Raw genomic sequence first — 21,981 nt, 5'->3', positions numbered from 1 at the left:
AGCCTCTGGAATATAGATATACAATAGGAACATCACAGATTCTCAGGACCTCAGGCTCTGTGCTGCAGCCAACCCTGGTGGAAGCTGGAGAATGGTGCAACAAGTAATTTGATAGATGGAGGAGAAAGTGTGAGGATGGTGAGCGGTGGAGCTGGGCCACAGACGCTGCAGGCAGAAGAACCTGGAGTGCACAAAAAATTCAAACACACACATGCTTCAGCCATTTAGGAAGGTAATTTGTGTCATGCTGAATGTGGCCTTAAGACATTAAATTAAGGTATTAAATAGATTTTTGCATTGTTTCTGTTATCAACAGTTTCATAATATAGGAATCAAGAGCTTTCTAGTTGTCAAAATTCTCCACAATATTTGTTAGATGTCATTTTTCAGTTTTATCTGTAGCAGCCGGGTTAAAACTATTGATCTTGGATGACACATATATCATGTGAGAACTCATGAACACAAGGCCCCCTCTTGTAAAGTAAGAGAGATCCTGTTTAGAATTCCTTGTGCGGATATTTACACTACCACGCCTACATTGGTCGATCCAGTAATCCTGAGTGGGGGGCTAAGGGAGGAAGACGGGGAGTGGTAGCTGTTTCAGTCGGTCAAGTTGTCGCGAAACCAAACAAAAAAACACAACATCGAGGTGTTCAGAATAAGCTACCTCAAACCAGCGCTACCTACAAAACTTTTATTTTTGAAAGTATGCAGCGGAAGTACTGTGTTTCCGTGTAGAAAGTCGTATCCTGCGGTCTCCATTTTGGAAAAAAAAGTAAGAAGGGGGGAAAAAAAAACCCTCCTCCCGTAATTTACGGTAGGGGCGTGAAGAGGGTTGCGCTTTAAGCGACCGAGTGAAGTTTCTAAACAAAAATAATTGGTTTTTTTTGTATGTTTTAAGCCGGTGTGGATTCACGTTTTTTGTGTCGATAAAATGGGAAATTGCCACACCGTTGGACCGAACGAGGCCCTCGTCGTTTCAGGTAACGTAAACGTTTCTGTGACGCCGTGTTTTTCATGCCTGGAACGTCACTCTTTCGTTAAAGCGCACATTACGAGGAACTATGAAATAACATCGAAGCTTAACAGTTAAATTATTTATATATTTTTTAATAAGAAACAAATGCGTTTCTGTTGGGGAAAAAAAATCCGAGAATTATAAATTATATGACAACAAATTAATGTCTTCGGTTTATTTCAAGTCGACAGATTCTCCTCCGTTCCCTCTGAAGGAGAAATGGCAGGTTTAATTTTCTCATGATGATTTGAATGTAATTTATAATTATTTTGTGACTGGAACGATCATATCCGCCATATTTTCGCGTATGTACAGTATGTTCCCATAGCAATATTCCCGCCTGGTTTTTATCCAGTGTGGTCTGTTCAAGATGTTTAAAAAGTAGTTCATTTTACCACCAAGTTTATCTATATTACATCCCTACAGTATATGGCTCATAGATTTAATAATTTTTGGTTGCAGCCATTTTCCTTTATATGTATTATTAACTTTTAGAATGGGTTACTTTGCTAAAATTAAGCAGCTGTTTTATTAATACGCTATGTATACATAAAAGTAGACTTAAGAGCAATAAATGTTGAGCATAATTGTATGTTTTCCCATGAACACTGGTGAAAGAATATGGTGGCGCTCTCCTGAAGAAACAGAGGTAATTAAATTAGAAGGGCGGGTACATACACTGTACTGACTCTGGTCTGCAGAGCTCATGTTTCTTAAACCCCTGACATTGTGCTCAATATATATGGCTCTCTTTATAGAGAAATATATGTGTGTATCATGTTCACAAATGCTCATGACAAAATTGGAGTCAAACACAAAACTTGTTCTGAACGAAATGTCACAAATGTGGGCACCAATTAGACCAATACCTGCTTTTCTAATTGATCTCAACTACCAATTCTGATTTTGATTGATGACTTTTCCCCCCCATAAGGACTATAATACAGTAGTTAAGAGGAAAAAAACGTAGTAATTTTGAAGGAATTGCATTTTTGTCTAATTTGCTATCCTTATTGCATTAAAGTGCATGGTGGTGATTGACCCTTTTTATAGTCTTGAAATAGAGGGAGCTTTTAGTTTTGATGCATTCAGTAAATTGGAAAACAAATGCTTCCTGTATTGTGGTAAAATTGGCCCATAGTTTGGTGTAATTTAAAGTCTGCCTTGCGCTTGTCTTAGATTCATGTATGTGGGAAAGAAAAATCTTCATAGCAAAATTTTACCGTTACGGTATAAACACCAACGGTATCAGGGAGTTTGTGATCTTTAAAACTAATATTTTAATACCTCTGTGTTTCTTCACACTTGTGGCAGAGCCACGATTTGTTGAAATCTTTGGGTTTGTTATACAGATTTCCTTCCTCTTTAACTGAATCTGCAAGGGCTTCTTCCTCACTCACTCACTTCAGCTTCATTGTGAAAACAAAACATTTATGAGCAGCATGAAACATTGGAGCAAATGTTAAGACCAGAGCTGAGTAACAGCATAAGCTCCACATTTGAAACCAGAACTAGTTGATTTAGAAGCTAAAAAATGTTCTACCTTGTTGAAAGGAGCGGATGTATGGTTTAATATCAGATATGTGTGGTGCAGTGACGTGAGGTGATGTTTATAGCTGGTGAGGCACCGACTTAATCATAATCAGATTTACAAATCTGATTATGATCTGATCTGATCTTTACAAATCAGGTTATTGTTTACATAAGAAAATTTCGCGCATCCGGACAATGCTGGAGGGCAAAAAGACTATTCTTTTACATGCATCCATAGCCGCGCTGCCGCCGTAGAATAATTCCGTTTACTCAATCAAACTTGGACATGTAGATATTATTAATTTCGTGCTGTGCTCCACAGCAAAGGGGAAAACCGTTAAAGTACAACTCAAAACCACGTCTTTCTCGCTCTCTGTATCAGCACAACTACGGGCAGATTCGTTGCCATAGCAACTGACAACAACGCCACAAAAAAACCCCACTCAATTATTTCCCACACAAAGAATAGAACATTCAATCTGTTGCAGTAGTACGGTTTTAGGCTTAATGTTTATTTTGCGATTATTATTAAGTGATTGCTGTGGTACGAGGAGAAAACTATAAATATATCGCTGCACTTGACTTTACTGTATTTCTAGCTCGCCGTTACTGTCTCTCACTCTGCAGTTGTGGAGTCACAATGTCAGGGATCATGAGCGCCCCCTGCCATGAGGCAAGAGAACTGCCTGCCTCACCTCGAATCTGTTCTCTGCCGTTTCTGATCGCTCCTCAGCACACGAAACACGTTGCACACACAGTTGGTGACAAAAAATACTGTACATTATATAAATAAGCTAAATTATGGAAAATCAGTTCATACATTAAATGTTTTTTAGCCATTTTATTGGCGGCGTACAGATAGGGGGAGCATGCTCCTATAGAATGGCAGCCAGCGAGAGGTTGATCAATCCCAGGTGAGGCTCAACTCGCTGCTGCCTCACCAGCTGCTTCTGAGCATTTGAATGCCTCCCCTGACCGCACGTCACTGGTGTGGTGTCCATCACACTATGAATTCCATGTTATTAACCAGGAACCCTCCCTTTCCCTGTCTGTGGAACGAGTGCATTTAGGAATTTCAGCTATGCTGCTGTCTAAATCGGTCTGTAGCCGGTGTGTTTCTATAGGTTACCTGACCAGTTAGCATTACACTTAAAATTTAAGGTCAAAGAGAGAGTCCTTGCATGTTTATGACTACAGCCGGTTTTGATTTCTGAATTGCCTTTAAAGTTCAGATTTTTGAAAATGACCCTTTGTCCAACAGTGACACTTCCGCTTGAGACATGAAATGTCACGAGAACTGTTACTAAGAGTCTTTCGTCATTGTGCGACAGCTGATGATGGGTTGGTCAGTAGGCCCTGCAATTATCAGTTGTTAGGTTGTGTTTTTTTGAGACAGTAAATATAGATCTCCCTTTCCTTTGCCTGTCAGTTAAGATGTGACAGCTGGGAATGTCGCACTAAAGAGTCCAGATTAAATCAGTCTGAAAGGCCGTGACCTGTTTTGCTATTGGCACGTTTCCCAACTTGAAAGATTCCACAATTATTGTCAATGTTGTCTTGATTTAGCATCGTTGTGGGTCATGAACTTGTAGTTCCTGTTAACAACGTTATAAAATAAATCCTCCAGTGGAGTTAGCAAATTCATAATTTGGATGATCTACACTACATTTTTATTTATTTATGAAGGTTTGGTTATTACATGAAGCTCAGGCAATCGTGGGAATGTTTGTCATCAAACCACAAGGTGCAAGACTTTTGCAGGCTGTTTTACCTCAGCTAGTGCAGCCTCAAATCATCAGGCGAGATAAAACGACTTTGTGAAAAACAAAGGCAACATGGTTACCTTTTGTGAACTTGTGGGGACTGTGGGCGAAACAAGGAATGATGCGCGAGACACTCTTCTGCACGCAGACTTCCTCTTGAGTAGCTAACTGATTCCAGTAAAAGGGAAAAAAAACCTACGGCATTGACTGATTTTTTCTTTTTTCTTTAAAAAATTTTCTTCTGGATTTCAATTTTGATCGTTTTGAAGTAGCCGTCTAAAAAAATTAGAACATACCAGCTGTGTTTCATATTTGGATATTTTTTTTTATGATGACATGTGACCCTTCTTCACTGTGTGTGAAGGTGGCTGCTGTGGTTCGGATCAGAAGACGTATGTCGTGGGGGGCTGGGCTTGGGCCTGGTGGCTCATCTCTGACATCCAGAGGTAAGAACCTGTCTGCTGTGGCCCTAACAGAGTCACATTTCCTAATTGTGTTGTCAGAGCAGGATGCCTGCTGGTCGACATAAACTGTCCACGTCAGAGACCTGTTTTGTGACGAGGAGTAACTGCTTTAACTGGCTATTTATTTCCAGTGTCAAGTAAAAAGAAGTATCCATACTACTTTCAGTCATTTTATTATAAAACTTAGTTTATATCAATGTCTGGGAGAAGTGGTTTTATTAAAATGACCACCATTTGTCTTGTAAAATCAGATTTATCATCAAATCTAAAAAATAAGGTTTAAGATCAAATGGATTTTGATTTAGTATTGGTTTATGATAATGTGCTACAAATTTTGCTAAATTATATTTTCTCTTTATTAACATAAATATTTGATTATATGATTACACAATTGTTTTCTAATAATCAGATTTCTTCTCTCCCATTCATGTGTTCTTTACACCATGTGAAACCTTTCCATTCTCAGTGACCGCTCTTATATGAATTCTCCTAAATTTACATAAAATCAGAGTAAAGGCGAGTCTGTTTATGCAGCACATTGGGATGATGAATCTACTGCTGCCGTTGTGGGTCATGAACTTGTAGTTCGTTATTTAAAAAATCCTCCAGTGGAGTTGGCAAATACATAATTTGGATGAACTACTCTGCATTTTTATTTATTTATGAAGGTTTGGTTATTACATGAAGTAAATTGTTGGTTTGATTAAATAGACCTTTTTCTGCACTGTGTTTGCCATGTTTTTGTTTTATAGAAAAATCAGCTGACTTAATTGCTAAACTATAACAGATGTTAGTAACATTTGCTGACTTTAGAGGAATCTGATATTTAACCGGTTTGTCAATTTGTACTTTTGCAGTTTTAATCATTTCCTACTTGAGTTTTTCCATTGAAAAAGAAAACCGCCTGCCTTGAGATATTTCAAAACATTTTCTAATCTCTTTAAAGATTGCCATGAAATGTAGCCATAGTTTGATTGACTATTATTTTCCAACGTAATGTCACTCAGAGTGGTTTTATTTATTTTTTTTTAATCATGGGTCATAACAACATAAGCTCTTATCAGAATTATAATTCTTGTTCCCTAAAATTAATCTAAAATGCTAAATTAGCAAAGCAGGGAATAGACATAAAATCCAGAGTTTTTCACATGTGTAAAAAGAGCAGCTCAGCATCTTATTCCTTTAAGTGCAGCTCCACTGGAAAGACAAACTAATCTTAGTTAGTTTACTTTTACATTAAAAAAAATACAAAACTTTTATTTCCTATTGAGAAATAATCTAAAAATTAAAGTGACTCTATCTTCCATGTTTCCGGAGTTTACAGTTGTAAATGGTTTTATAATTTGTTTGCCTCCCTCCTTGTTTGTGCTTATCTAACATGCTTTGCTTTGTCTTTGATCAGCCTGTCTCAGCATTAAAACCTGAAGTCACTCGTTTCACATTAAGTGCTGCTTCTTGTCTGTGGTTGCTAGGAAACTTGAGGATAGACCAAACCTAAACGATGATGCAACATTCAGATTTAAGCCGTCCCAGAGATTCTTCAGTCTACAGCTTCTATTTTATTTTAATGTGCATCCCATACTATGTGCTAAAACTTCTGTTTGTAACAAGTAACGTAGACGGCATTCTAAAGCAGTGGGAGCCTGACTTCCTGTTTAGATGCAGCAATTATCTTAATGCTCAAGGATTTGACTCATTGATCCAGCTGTTCTGGAAAGCACTGTAGGTGGAGCTGCAAACAGGCTCTTATGTCCAGCTCTGACACTTTAAACAAAAATACAATCAAAACAGGATCAGCTAGAAATATTAAATTGGATTTTTAATTTATGATGCTCTCTTTAACTTAACTATCAGAATTAAATATGGTAAGAAAAAGGCAAAGTTGTGCAGTGTGTTTGTCCCCGTCTCCCTTCCCTCTTCTACTTGTCGATGGTTATTGACGTTCCTAACAACTGTTGTCCAACTTACTGTTTTGCCTATGCTATTCCCGCTGCCTGCCTGCCTGCCTGCCTGTCTGCATAGAATGTCTCTGGAGGTTATGACCATCCTCTGTCGCTGCGAGAATATCGAAACCTCGGAGGGTGTTCCCCTGGCTGTGACAGGGGTGGCTCAGGTAACGCACTTGAACAGATCCAAAAAGGCCAAAGACAGGCAAAGGAGAATGGTGCCACTAACAAACTAACCAATAAAATCTCTGTTTGGCCACAAATGGGGGATCTGAGGAGTTCAGTGCCAAAGAAAGTTGTGCTGCATTTCCTCATGCGTAATCCTGAATTACATCAGAATTCGAAGGAGTCTGAATTCTGGATTAAGTGTCTTGTTGCTCTGCTGCTGGTGATCTGGAGTCCTTGGGTGAATGGTTTCACTTTTGTTCTTTTTTGTTGTGTGTTATCTGTCCCTTCCGTTCATTTCCTCTCCCTGCGTACATGTCAATTTTTATTTGGTATTTTTCCACATTCTTCACAGGATAACGCTTGAGATTATGACCCTGCAGCCCAAGTGTGAGGATGTAGAGACAGCGGAGGGTGTAGCTATAACTGTCACTGGGGTGGCTCAGGTAAATCATCACACTTTTCTGGGAATGCCAGATCAGACTCCACTAACCCCTCTACCCATACCTTCCTTTCTTTGGCAGAAAAGCCAGAAATCAAAGCAGACAAGGAGTTTTATGTACAGATTTCAAGATTCACTCAGACTTTGGGCTAAATTGTTTGCATGATTTTGTATCATCCTAAAACAGAACGCATCAAGCTGAAATCCCCTGATTAGCTGCAGACAGTGTTGTGTGTTTTGCTCGTTTCAGGGCTGTGATGTTTTATTCAAAGGTAAATGATCCGTAGTGAAAATATTCAAAGCTTTAAAGCTTACAGAGGCAGCAGAATTTTGTTTCTTTTCCTTTTTTCCTCAATGTTTTTTTCTACCATCTGGTAGTGATACACTTTGCATCAATAAGCTGCTGCAAGAAAAATGAGACACATTGTTGGTAAGTTTCTTTCACCCCAACTTGGATCCAAAGGAAAAGCATTTTTCTGACTACAGTGTGTGGCCATGAGCCAGTTTTCCATTACATGGTATGGTTTCAACTATTTTACCTTGAAATAGAGTGGACACTTTATGTATTGAAACCAAAGTAGCATAAAGCAAAACTAATGCGGTAATTACTTTATAGTTTTTTCCTCCATTTTATCATTTTTATGCTGTTATACCATTTTTATCTTTCCATTTAACGGCTTTTAAATGCACAATTCATCTGCCGGTTGAATTATTCCTCTTTAGCAATGTGGTGGCATTGCCCATGTTATTGTGAGCTGGCTGTTGGGCATCAGTATAAAATGCGTCAAGACAAAGGTGGTGAAATAAGTCGTCAGTAGTCCAGTGTCCAGATCTAGAACTTCAAACAACTCTTACCTACCTGAATTTAAATTATGTTCAGGGTTTTTTAGATGCAAGGGTTTTAGAAACTCCAACTGCATTTTGACAAATCTTTTTTTTTTTTTTTTTAAGATTTTATTGGCTCTAGTAGTCTTTATAAATTGCTAAGACAAGAAAGTAGGTATTGAGAAAGAGGGAAAACATGCAGCAAAGGTCACCGGGCCAGGATTTGAACCTGCGACGGCCGCGTTGAGGACTAAGGGGGTTATGTGGGTTCTGCTTAACACCTGCGCCACCACAGCACCCTCAAAGCATTTAGCTAAATCTGTGACGGGCCCGTTTTGTTTGCCTTTAATCTATATGTAATCTGCTGAAAACCAGCTGTGAGGTTTTAAAAGCTTTTACTTTCCTTCCATTTTTTATTATTGTAGCCAGCAAAACCTACCAGGAATCCAGTTATAATGTCCAGGTGTGCCCCAATCACAATCCTTTTACAGAACAGAAATTCAATCCGACACCTCATTAAGTGCATTTAATAATTCGGTAGGCTTAAAGTGCAGAAAGATAACGCTTCATTTTATCACCCTTAAGTGGTTTATGTTAGTACTATGATTATGTTCTTAATTTACTCACCTGTGACGCCATGGGTGCTGCAATCTCTGTTTTTCTTGGTAGCAACAGGTATTATTTGTTTCTGCAGGATTATCTTCTGTTTCTAAATGATTAGATGCATACAGCTGCTGTTGAGCAAAGGCAGTTAGCTGAAGTGCTGAGCTAATGCTGCTAGCATTTTTACTCTTGAGCAATGTTTGATAATTTAGCTCGTAAAATTTTCATTCAATTCCAGTTAATGGAGAAAGTTTACAAAAAACATTTTTCTCATTCCTTATAAATGCAGCACTTTGCTTTGCACATCATAAAATTAAATTATGTTTTTGCTGCTTTTTGCTGTGCGTTCCTTTCTACACCAACATCAGTGTGGGTGTAACATGTAGAGAATGTCACATGATGCCTGCTGAAGCTGCAGCAGCAGGGATAGTTTCTATTGCACTATGAACATCATTGTAAAGGGTGAAAATAAAAAAAATTACATCAGTTAAAGTTTGCATTCAGTGTGCAAAAATTAACTGCATATAGTATATATATAGTAGCAATTTTATCTTGTCTACAATTGCTACTCAGTGGTGGTTGTTGTGTGTCTTGTCTCTATGCTGTAACTGCGAAATAATTTCCCTGCTGGGATGAATAAAGTAATTCTATTCTATTCTATTCTATTTATTTGTGGAAGTGCAACTGAGGAGTGTCAGCTGTTCGTCCTTTAAAAATGTCTTGATTGAAACCTCATCTACACAACCAAAATACTTTTTTTCTCTTGTCTTTTTTAATGCATAAAGTCATACATTAATAAGTGTTATTCAAATCCTTCTCTGTTGCTTTTTCACGAAGCGATTAAGTTCGGTATCTACTTCCTACTCCTTCGCAATTCTTATTTTTAAAATGCACATCCAAAGTGGAGGTTTGTGAAATGTTATCACATTCAGGGAAGTGTGTGTTTTCTCAACAAAAAAAAAAGCCTTGAGCACACTAAGAGAATAAACAGCTTATCCTGCCAACAACAAGAGGATACTTGTGAGAAGCAAAGCAGGAAATCGTTGTCATGTTGATCTATGAACACAGTCGAACCATACCATGTGGTGGAAAATCACTGTCAGTCTAAAACACGAACCAGTCAGAGGACTTACTTACCAGCTCAGAAAGCAATAAAGACTCTAAACTATATCGGATTGTAATTCAGTTTGTGTTGAGTCTTCATATTAGATTCTCAAGTCATTCACACTTTGTTTGAAACAGCGCCAGCCCAGGCTTGTTCAGTGCCAAAGTATGTTTGTTGTTCTTGTAAACAAAGACAAAATCCACTATCTTTTTAAGGTCATGCTGTGACAGATTCAGAAATGTTGTGGACACACCCTTATTTTTGTGTGTTGTAAAAAAATTTCTAATCCATCAAGATCTCAGTGGCGACAGACGTACTGTTTGACTATCTAAAGGTAAACCTTGTCTTTAGTGTTTGAGCTTATGAGGAACCAGTTTAACTACTTCTGTTTAGGATCAAATTTCCTTTTTCCAAGAGCCTGCGATCCATGTCGTGACATCACTAAAGACATGTTTTTGATTTGTTCTTAGAGCCTCTCTTTAGTCTATAATGGTCAAAATAAACCACATGGCCAAACAGGAAGAAAACCATCACCGCATCGTTTAAAACAGGACATATTATGTTAATGTGTAACTGAATTTGTACTAAAATATTCTTTATAGCCACTCTGTTGCGCTAGGTTTCTGATTTTAGAAACAGATTAAAAATCTACTTTGTTCAAGAAGCAAACCTGTCAGCTTCCCAAGGGATTCTAGTGGATTTTCTCTTTAAAATTGTGAAACACTGTTGGCAGCATATTTTCTCCAAATGATATCCATCTCTTTGTTTCATTTTCTTTTTTCCCGTCTGCATGACAGAGTGGGATTATTAGTTCTCCGTTTTAGCCACGGCGATGACACTGTTCCCTTCTCCGTTTCCCTAGTTGTAACTGACAATGCGCCCACTGTCTGCTGCTGAACAACTCCTCTCACTCTCACAGTTTAACCCAGCAGCTCATCCTGGGCACCATTTGATTGGCCCAGCCTAATCCAGAGCCATTGTGGCCTTTTCCATGGTAACAAGTCATATGTTTCTCCACAGTTAAATATGTCTGGACTTGAGGAGTGGCTCTCAGCTGAAGCTTTTCAAATAAAACCAGAGAAGAGCATAATGTTCATGTTGAGATTGGACTTTTTATTTTATTACAGATGTATTTTTCAAATATTCACCTGATTGGACATTTTCACCTATAACCTGAATCAGTTTTGAAGTTCATTTTAAGTTTGGGAATAAGTACCTAATATGTCAGTTTTTAATAAGACATAAGTTGGAGGAACAAAAAGATGTTGTCGCCCAACATATAGGAGGGTTTCTATCACCATCACCATTCACAAGTCCTTGTGTAAGCCTGAGTTGTGGCACAGCTCCCCCTGCTGTCTGTTTGCGCCGGCATGTATGTGTTGATGTGGTTGGCTTGCGGCCTCCTCTGTTTGCAGACAGTTTCCTTGGAATGACGACCATCTTTCCTGACTTTATGTTTCCCTCGTTTCTGGAGCGGAGTGCATGTTGTAAAGCAAAACCATGTGCAGACCTCTCGCCTAAGGACCCAGCTCACTGTCTTTTATATTGTTTCAGCTCCTTTGGACTACATTATCAGGCAAAATTGTCTTAGTGCTTTTTGATGACATTTAAATGCCTTTTGTAGATCTCAGGTTGCAAAATGCAGTTTTTTATTAGTTGTCTTTTAAACGATTCACATTGTTTGCAGCTTTGTGACCAGAGTGCAGTTATTACTCAAAGGTAAAACTAAATATGCCCTATTTAAATTACATTTTAAAGTAAATCTCTTCTTGTCTTTATTGATTAGATAAGTAGATTTGAAGTAAAATTTAGCTTTATACATGGTATTTTTGTTATAAAGTGCTCGTAATTTAAAAATGAGTTGGATTATGATTGAGAAAGTTACACGTCTGGCCATGTAGTTTGGTTTTATATATACCAAAAATGCATTAACTTTGGGGATTCATGTGAAAATAGTTTTTAACAAACCCATTACGATGTGGAGGAATGATATTTTGCAGCCCGCCGTCAGTTGTAAAAAGTTTTAAATGTCTTTCAAAAACTCACCATTTATGCATTCCTGTCACTGAACTGAATAATGTCACCAGTTTTATCTCTTTTTCTGTGATGATTCACTGCGTTCAGTCACCTGTTTTTAATACCCCAGTGATGATGTGAAAGTGAATATGGAAGGATGGTGTGTGTTTGCCCGCAGATAGCAGAAAAGCTAACACGTTTTCATGCATGCCGCTCGCTCCTGGGTTTGTGAATGTGTGTTCAGCTGACAATCTGTGTCCATGCTGGCACTAGGTGAAGGTGATGACGGAAAACGAACTGCTGGGTTTCGCCTGTGAACAGTTCCTGGGAAAGTCCGTGATAGAGATCAAGAGCGTCATCCTGCAGACCCTGGAGGGTCACTTGCGTGCCATCCTTGGTGGGTACTTCCTGAAGTTGAGATGGCTGTTTTCTGCTTTGTTGCTGACAATGTCTGAACTGTTTAATGTTTAGTCCTGTTAAAAACACAAACTACATGGTAGTTTATCTGGATTTTATGTGATTAGGTAGCACAAAATCATGTTTATCTCTGAAATGGATGGAAAATGATTTATGGTTTTCAAAATATATATATATATATATATATATATATATATATATATATATACATATTAAAAACGTGTAGTGTACCTTAGGGCTGAAGATGGATACGTCATTAATAATAGTAATAATAAGATAAATTGTCTGATACAATGTTCAATCAATTCATCGAAGGCCAACACAGGACTGCACAGCATTCTGGGGAATGTAGGCAGAGGAAAGACTGCAGGACTTTTTGGGGAGTGTGTTAATCGGTTTATCACATTAAAAGACAAAAAGATCTGATGGATTACTGTCACAAAATCTCCATTAGGTTTTGATCTGGACTGTGACCGCTAATTTAAGGTCACAAAATTCAATAAATTAAAAATGAAAAAATTACTTAGATTTTTTTTTGTTTGTTGAATTATTAGTATTTTTATGTTTGTTTTACCTGCTCAACAACAAACATTTTTTAAATGAAATCTGCATTTCATTAAAGAGCCGAAACATTAAAACGACTTTGGACTTTTGAAAAACAGACAATTTCCAAATCTTTGGGGTCGTCATTTGTTTTCTATTTTGCTGGTCAAATTTTTACTTTGGACCCATGTGGTTAAAATGTAGAAATTGATTTATAAAGCATCGTAGAGCCTGTAGTGTTTATGCATAAACTCTACACTCTTCTATGCAAAAACATAGAAAGATTTGCTATAGTCACTGACATTTCCTTTGTGTATAAACTCAATAGAATCAGTGGCTCTGCAGTTCAGTAAGAAAAACAATCTTTGGTCATATTTTTTGCTAATGGAATAGTTTGGAGTTTTGAAGTTTGATTCTGTGCAGTAGTTATTGGCTGTAAATAGCTTACCTGTAGTAGACAGAGGTTTACCAAAGGAGATAAATGGAGGCTTCTCTGATTGAGGCCCTCAATGGGGGATTCCAGCCGGTTATCACATTTAAGTTAGAGTGAAGGAGCAATATTTTAAAATTCCTCAGTCTTTTAGATCATCACTCAGTTTGTTGCTAGCTTGAAATAATCTACTTTCTAGTGTAGATGGTTAAATGCCCTAGTAAAAGGGTGAATAGTAAGTAAGTACATTTTATTTAAATAGGACCTTTCTCAGACAGCAGTCACAAAGCGTTTCACAGTAAAAATAGTAAAAAGAAACAACTGTAGAGGCAATAAGATACAAAGAAATGCATTAAATCCAGGATCATTTATGCTGCAAGAACATGTGTTTTCTGATTTAGTTTCTAGTACAAATATAGTACAATTGAAGTAATTAAAACTAACTTACAAGTCGGAGCTTGTTTTAAGGCATTTAATTAAGGACATTAACGATCTCTTTAATCTTCAGGTACCCTCACAGTTGAACAGATCTACCAGGACAGAGACAAGTTTGCGTCTCTGGTGAGGGAGGTGGCTGCTCCTGATGTTGGCCGAATGGGCATCGAGATCCTCAGCTTCACCATCAAGGTGTGTAACAAGTTTACTGTTTGGTTTTGTTGGACTTTAATTCTACTTGCCATACCCATAGGATATTTTCACCACTTACCTTTTTGTACCTCTCTGTTTATTGTCCCTGCTGACAGGATGTTTACGATAAAGTGGAGTACCTGAGCTCCCTGGGGAAAACGCAGACAGCTGCAGTACAGAGGGACGCAGACATCGGTGTGGCAGAGGCAGAGAGAGATGCAGGCATCAGGGTAAGATGAGCTTCAAGAAGAAGATGCATTTCCCATCCGCTGATCACCTTAATTTAACCGTTTTTAATTTTTCTTCTTTTGTTTTTAGGAAGCTGAGTGTAAGAAGGAAATGATGGACGTCAAGTTCGTCGCAGACACAAAGATGGCCGACTCCAAACGAGAGCTGGAGATGCAGAAAGCCTCCTTCAACCAGGAAGTGAACACAAAGGTATCCAGTTCGACACATTCTGTAAAATTCAAAAATGGACAACTGAAATTCTAGATGTAGTTCCAAAAAACAAAGAATGTTCCTTGCAGAAAGCAGAGGCTCAGCTGGCGTATGAGCTGCAGGCGGCCAAGGAGCAGCAGAAGATCCGTCTGGAGGAGATTGAGATCGAGGTGGTGCAGAGGAAGAAGCAGATCACTATCGAGGAGAAGGAGATCGATCGAACTGAAAAGGAGCTCATTGCAACCGTGAGGAGACCTGCAGAGGCTGAAGCCTACAAGATGCAACAGCTGGCCGAGGGACAGAAGTACGTTTCATTTAGTTTTACGCAGTCCGGAAATTAATGGAATCATTTTTTATCATATAAAATGTAATTTACATATAAAATGTAAATTTTATATGACGTTTAACAATCATTTTGCTTTTCTAACTGTGTTTAAAGTTGTCTGTGCTTAATCTAAGCTCATCTAAACTGCAAAAACACAAAATGTTACCAAGTTTTTTTGGTCTAGTTTCTAGTGAAAATATCTTTGTACACTTAAACTAACTGGAGTTCTCCCTCTACACACTAGAATAAGCATTTGTACTAACAGTTATATTTGGTTGTATGTGCAGAAGTTGCACATGGCAGAAGGCTGCCAGCGTTACCAGTCACTCGTGACCCATTTCTGCTTCTGGTGTCTCATCCCAGGATGAAGAAGGTGCTGACGGCGCAGGCAGAAGCTGAGAAGATCCGCTGCATTGGTGAGGCTGAAGCAGCTTCTATTGAAGCTGTGGGCAAAGCAGAGGCTGAGAAGATGAGGCTGAAGGCTGACGCCTACCAGCAGTACGGAGAAGCTGCCAAGACGGCGCTGGTGCTGGACGCTCTACCTAAGGTCTGCGCTACACGATTTTTTACGTCTGGTTTCAGTCCGTCTTAACCCTCGCCACATTTCTGTACTACTCATGTATCTTTTGGTCGCTGCAGTAAGTAAGTCGACTTGTAAATTATATTGATCTCATTCTGTTGTTCAGTATGTTTTGTTCACATAATATAGCCATTTCTGCTAATGTGGCATTAAATCCGAACTCCAATCAGTTCCATGTTGCACGAACAGATTGCCATGTAAACCAGCACTTAATGTAGGGCTGAAGCAATTAATCGTAATCAATTCAATTTTGGAGAAATTATCGACTAATTTGCTAATCGATTAATCGTTAACTGGAACATACAGACTAAAAAAAAATACAGTTTGCTGAAAGAACAACATACTCCAAGCAGTAATTAAGCTAAAACTGTACAAAAATTGTACACATTTTGAATTTTAGATTAAAAAGGCCTTTTGTCTGTGATTAAGCTCTATTCCAAACTATGCCAGCTCTCAAGTAGTTTTAGCCTCACCTTGTTCAAATTCTGCAGCAAAAAAATCCCATTAAGCATCTTTTGCTGTCCAATAATTAATTAGTTAATCCAAAAAAATAATCTCCAGAATAATCAGTAACTAAAATAATCATTATATGAGACCCTGAATGGATGCATTTCTTGTTAAATTGGAGTGGAACATGTTGCTGTTTCTGTTCCATTCAAACATATCCTTCTGATTCAGTCACCATCCAGTGGATGCCGGTCCAGTGCTTGAGGCTTTCATGTTTTCCTTGTGTTTTGCAGATTGCCAGTAAGGTGGCTGCTCCTCTGGCCAAGACCAATGAGATCGTCATCCTGAGTGGCGAAGGCAGCCGCGTGACTGGAGAGGTGAATCGACTTCTAGCTGAACTCCCCGTCTCCGTCAACGCCCTGACTGGGATAGATCTGACCAAGGTGAGCGCTCCGGTCTTCCTCTGTTCCCCATCAGAGCTCACGCTTCGCCAGGGCTGCCTTAACTCAACGTTTGTCTTGATGATTAGTCATTTACTTACCTTTTTTTTCTTATGGAAATATGTTCCATTATGAGCTAAAGCCATACAGGTTTGTTACCCATTTTCAAAATCAAGATTTTTTTTTTTTTGTAAAGCTTTGATCAGATTGATCTAATTTCTGTTTTCTTATTCAAAATCGTCCTAAGCACCATTCAGAATATTTCTTTCTAGCCTCTGAATCATGAACTGGTAAATATTTACATTACAGTTTTGGAAAGTGCTTGATTTCTGTATGAAGTCCTAGAGAGCTCTTTATATTCAAACTGAACAGTTTTGTAATAAAGTCCAACCTAATGTTTGATTAAAATACCAAATTTGAAGAATGTTATTTACATACGAAATCAGATATTTTCATACACCTAATAAAAAGACACATAAACATACATTTAGCTCAGTCTGAAGTTAAATCTGACTAAATTTCTCTTGTTTTAGGTCAGTGGAGAATTAGCAAAATTGTTTCTATTTGCTAAATGCCAGAAAACGTAGCGAGAACATTTTTTTAGAGATTCTTTTGTAACATTCTTTGTATATTGTGTTCAATCATTTAATCTGACCAGGAAAGTCATTTACCTTAACAGGATTTTTCTGAATTGGTTAAATTTAGTAAATATTTATTATTCCTAGTGGCTCAATCACTTATTGATCTGTGTAATAGAAATAATAGTTTGTATGTGAGGAATTTTTGTTAAATTTTGTCCAGTCAGGTGTATAGGGTGTGTGAGAGAGACGTTTCAAAATCTTTGTTTACCTAGACTATAGAATACAATTCACATTAATAAGACATTATTAATAACAGTAATGAATAATATTGTATAATAGGGAACTGTTAATTCTCTGGTTTTTATCTCCAAAGTGCAGTGCTGGAAAAAGTTTGTAAATTTACTTTGACAATTCTTGAAAAGTCCTTGAATTTTACTGTGGGACATGATAGAAGAAAATCAATCTCCATGCTCCATATTTATTGCATTAATCCTTCTGATCCCACAGATCCCTCTGCTCCAGAAGATGACCGGCCCACAATGCCAAGCGGCTGTGTGATGTATGAGACAATAAGGCCTCAAGGATGAAGAGGCTTCTCAGTCAGATAATCCCTCGTTGCAACTGCCTTCAACCAGAAACACTTGACACCAACCAAGAGGTTTTTTGTTTTGTTTTTTTTTTTAAAACTATTAAGTGAATTTTAGTTTTGTATAGGAAAAAGAAATATTCGCATCAAGCTGTACCTAAGCTTGGTTTTAGTTCGTCCTTATTCTCCTCAGCTAAGATGCTGCTGTTTATTCACTTCTATGTGGTATCCAAAACAGAGCAGAGTGTGTTGTTTAAAGATCCAGAGATGTATTGTATATTCCAGTCCAGATTAGGGGCAGATTCCTGCTGGAGTAAAAGACTTTCCAAGTCGGACGTTGTGACGCTGTTTCACCTCTGGAAGCTGTGCAGTGATGCAGCTGCTGCCTCTTCCTGTCTGTCGTAACGGATGAGCTCCTAGCTCTGACTGATCTTTTCCACCTCCTCTGAGTGTAGCTGTAAGAATCAGCTGTATGATGATCCTCCTTATCATGTTGCCCATCTGTTTCCAATGTCCAGTGCCTGTTCAAACCTTCATGCACTAATTTGGATTTATGCCTGTCGAACATGGATGGAGTTTATTCTCTTTCAAACATGGCTACAGTAAATCTGGTGGGGTTTTTTTGTTGTTGTTTTTTTTCACTTTTATCACACGTTTGAACACATTTGCACCTGCAAAGCGAGAAGAAAGCCATACATAGCCTTAAAGGAGACCCTGGATCTCAGCTGAAACCTTTTCTATTACCTCAAGTAGCAAAATGTTAGGCTGCCATTTTATTTCTCCTCTCTGTTCGTCTTCCTTGTTCCCCCCGCTTCGAAGCGGCGTTTGCATCATGAGCAATCACATCGTGATTCCGTCCACGCTGACAAAGCAGAAATGAAATGTGACGAGTTGGAAAACAAGCATGTGATCAGTTTGGCAATACTTCACATGACATCTGTGCTTTGTTGCTCGATGGATCTGATGAATGACAGAGTTTGAGCAGCTGGACCCGTAACTATGAAGCATGATTTGTAGAGAAAAAGTTTCGGTATGAAGAAGCAGAATATGAATCTCCTCCGATCCAGTTCTTATTATTATGTCAGACCGTAGCGATTGTGATATAAATGTTCTGGTTTTAATACCGTAAAGATTATAGTCAGGTTGATGTTTTCTGAAGGGTTGACTGAAACTGAAAGGGAGGGTTGCTTGTAATTGTTACATAATGTCAGAAATCTAAAACTTTGTAATCATCTGTGTTGTCCAGCATACTGTGAATGTTTGGCCTGCCTTTTATTATTGTCGTTTATTTTTTTTTTTAGTAAACAGCTGATAAACCACTTTGTGAGGAGCTTAACGACGACTTTCCGAGTCTGTGACCATAAACATTTTCTTACATTCTGCCTCTGACTTTTAATTTTTCTGTTTGTATTTTTTGTGAAGTTTTAAAACCCTTTCTTTTGTATTTGTTTTCTAAAATGCTCTTCGCGTGCTAGCTTGTCGCGTTATCCTCTATCGTTTGTGTCGGCCAGTGCGGTTACTTTTAGCCGTTCCCAGGAAGTGAGTCATTCCGACCGGATCGTTTTCCTCGTCAGTGAGAATCATTCAAAGACTCTGATGTCACTCGGCTGCTCATTAAATAATTGGCAGCTCTCCCCCTGTCATTCTTAGGTCACATTATGTCTCACCGATTTCAAACAGTCACACTTTTTATGTTAAAGGTTGTATAAAAAAATAAAATACGTAGATATATTATAATCTCACCTATATTTGTCATAATTCTGAACTTTTGTGCAGCAACGACACACATTTTCACTAAACAGAAACTCTTTGTGATACTTGTTTAAATTTGGGAAATTAGATTTCCTTAGTGCCTTTGTTAAAGTAACAAGCTCTGTGCAGGTTATCACCTCAGAGTAGTGACACAATCTTTGTTAAAAATGTGCTTTCGCCTAATCTTGTAGATAAAAATGAACTTGAATATATAGCTGCATTGTTATTAAATAAGTCTATATACGTAAAAGGTTTTTATTTTGAAACTTTTGACCTCATCAGTTGTTTTGGCCATCATATTTGTGCCAAAGAATGCAAAATCTATTGACTAATCAGATGCAACTTCTTGTGGCTAGCATTTGAGAAAGAAATAATAAAAAAAAAACACCAAAAACATTTTCAACCTATGCCTTAACTGTCATCTTTGTGTGAAACACGTCTGTTGCAATCTCTTCTCTCTGTTGATGTTTTCGTTCGGTTTTATTTCATGGCTTCTCGTGTACCGATGACTGTAAGGAGAAGCCGCGCAGCATGGAGGATGAAGCATGTGTTCATGTTATTCTGTGTTGTGTCACTCTAATATAAAGTTATATCACCTTCAGTCCGTCTCTGTGTTCAATTTCTGTTATGTACGTAAATGAAATCAATTGCATCATTTGTAAAATGGGCTAATAAAGCTAACATTGATCCTTCACAGGATTCTAACAGAGCCGTCATAGCCAGTTCAGGCCAGTAGAGGTCGCTGCAGGGACATTTTTTAACACTTTTCCAGCCAACAGAAGGATGGAACCACTAGTCTCCTATTTGAAGAGTTTCTAAGCGCGTTTTTTTCTACAAAGTTAACTCACCAAACGATTTATTTTGACAGTTCTTCTTACTTTAATGTGAGTGGAGCTCAGACGATCCCCGTCAGTAAATTTACTGAAGAAGAAGAAGACTTGGATCACACTGAAATTGAATTTTAACGCAAACTTGGTATTTCTCAAAGTGGCATCAGCCAAAAATGTGGAGAAAAAAATCACACACACAAACACACACACACACACATATATATATATATATATATATATATATATATATATAATATGTACTTTAAGAACTTACGTAATGCTTCAAGAATCTTTTTAAGCAAGCATTTTGAGGATTGACCAAAACCTTTGTTAGAACTGAAGTAATCTTGTTGCTGCATTTTGCCGTTTTATGATCGCCAATTCTTGTGATAATTGTAACACTAAGAAAGGAAATCAGGCACTTTTTTTGTCCGCTGAGGTGGAAAACATAAATGTAACCCAAAACAGTCGTGTCATGGTAGGAGAATGAAGCAGCAAAGTTCTGAAAATTTGATAAACTGTTGCTCAACTTCACTGTGATCAAACTATAAAATTTGATAAACTGTTGCTCAACTTCACTGTGATCAAACTATAAAATTAACAGTTTGTTGAGGACCAACCAGAGTGTGCATCATTACTCTCCGGATTAAAACATTAACTCTAGATTACATTTATTGTCATTGTACAGTAAGCAACTGTGGAAGAAATTAAAAATATTCACATTTCAGGCTGGTGGATGTTGACAAGATCATAAAAGTACAAAATGCAAAAAGACCAGCCACTGTGGGGATTTAATTTTTTTACTCAGCCTATTGGTCAGGTATGCAGGCTGGAAATAGTTCTGAAAATTTAGAAGCAGGAAAATTTGTTCTGTCTGCTAAATGACAAAAAGATCAAAGTTGGGGGTCGTTAATCAACATATTTTGAGATCTTCAGAAATCAAGCTGACACAAATTATGGCAGTTAAAATATACTTATGTTATAAGCTTTACAGCAGATTAAAAGGCTACACTTGGAAAGAATTAAAAACAATAAGTTGGTTGTTGATGCTGTAACACATTTGAAATAAATACTGTTTTACAATATTAATTTGGGAAGAGGAAGCGCTTGGGAACCACTGACTTGGATGAGCTCTTTTTGAAATAATAATTAAAAAAATAAAATAAAATGTCTGTTTTCTAACAGTTTGTTTTACTCAACTGAGCCTTTTTTAAAAACCAACTCAGGGATTTAAAACACAAGCGGTTCGCGTTTGTTCCATGAATATCGAAAACACCCAGAGTTTCCCTTCAGAGCAGGATTAAAATGTCCTGTCCTCTCTAGTTGTACGCAGTTCTGTTCAGTCTTATCTCAGCTGATAAGAAGCTCATTTTTCAGCACACACACACACAAAAATCTTCTGTTACTTTCCAGGACATTTTCTAATCTGCTTTAAGAACCGTAATGAGCTGGCCTTAAGTTAATAACCTCATCTTGTGAAAACTCTCTGTATAGAAACAAACTGACGTGGGACATCAGCCTGGTGTACAGCTGCTGTTCAGACGGTGCTCTGCTTGTCAATGAGATCTGTTGATGTGTCTCCAAACTCTTAATTAGTCTGTATTAAAATAATAATAATAATTAAAAAAGATCCAATATGAGTGTGGGAAAACTGTTTGCACCAAAAGGCTGGTTTTACTTTTTACGGGTGAACTAAGGCTGCATCAGAAGTTTGATTACGACTAAATTATCGCATCTTCAGTATAATAGAACATTTTTGGCAATAAACGTCAACTATTTGTCTTTAAATAACCACATTTTCTGCATTTTCTCTTCCAAAGACCAAATACTTAGAAGCTGAACATGCTGCATCCAAATCTACTTTTGAAATTAATGTTTTCAAAGAAAGACTGACCTAAATCCTGATGCTTCTGCTCAGAAATGAATGTTTTACATCTATAATGACTTCCCTTTCCAACAACAAATCTGCTTTATTTGTTTAATTAAAGTATTGCTTGCTAAGTTTTATGTTGAGTCGGTACATATGTGTCAAACTCAAGGGTTGGGGGCCAAATCCGGCCTGCCATAGCTTTTTATGAGGCCGACTAGCTTCTAAACCTACATAA

The 21,981-nt window shown here is 37.8% G+C and overlaps 1 protein-coding gene across 2 annotated transcripts; it reads left to right on the top strand.

Annotated features, from left to right (window-relative positions):
- The first annotated feature begins 753 nt into the window (after positions 1 to 753).
- flot2 (flotillin 2) lies at positions 754 to 19,647 on the top strand. 2 transcript variants are annotated; one of them, XM_023342362.1, is made up of 11 exons: positions 754 to 983; positions 4,679 to 4,760; positions 6,801 to 6,891; positions 12,154 to 12,277; positions 13,779 to 13,897; positions 14,014 to 14,127; positions 14,216 to 14,335; positions 14,425 to 14,639; positions 15,024 to 15,207; positions 15,981 to 16,130; positions 17,216 to 19,647. In XM_023342362.1, exons 1-11 carry the CDS (start codon positions 935 to 937, stop codon positions 17,264 to 17,266), a joined length of 1,299 nt encoding a protein of 432 aa, XP_023198130.1. In that variant the 5' UTR covers positions 754 to 934; the 3' UTR covers positions 17,267 to 19,647. The 2 variants fall into 2 exon arrangements, with proteins under 2 accessions (XP_023198130.1, XP_005800833.1); XM_005800776.3 differs by lacking the exon at positions 6,801 to 6,891 and adding an exon at positions 7,245 to 7,335 and having other exon boundaries at positions 755 to 983.
- The last annotated feature ends 2,334 nt before the right edge of the window (positions 19,648 to 21,981 follow it).

The sequence above is a fragment of the Xiphophorus maculatus genome, chromosome 11 (genome assembly GCF_002775205.1).
Source record: "Xiphophorus maculatus strain JP 163 A chromosome 11, X_maculatus-5.0-male, whole genome shotgun sequence".
NCBI lineage: Eukaryota > Metazoa > Chordata > Actinopteri > Cyprinodontiformes > Poeciliidae > Xiphophorus > Xiphophorus maculatus.
This window is presented reverse-complemented; position numbering and strand designations above follow the sequence as displayed.

What these genes read in the sequence shown, in the direction of transcription:
- flot2 (XM_023342362.1), top strand. Translation starts at nt 935, where the DNA reads ATGGGAAATTGCCACACCGTTGGACCGAACGAGGCCCTCGTCGTTTCA. An exon ending in TCACTTGCGTGCCATCCTTG is followed by an intron (nt 12,278 to 13,778) that starts GTGGGTACTTCC and finishes TTTAATCTTCAG; the next exon opens with GTACCCTCACAGTTGAACAG. An exon ending in TCCTCAGCTTCACCATCAAG is followed by an intron (nt 13,898 to 14,013) that starts GTGTGTAACAAG and finishes CCCTGCTGACAG; the next exon opens with GATGTTTACGATAAAGTGGA.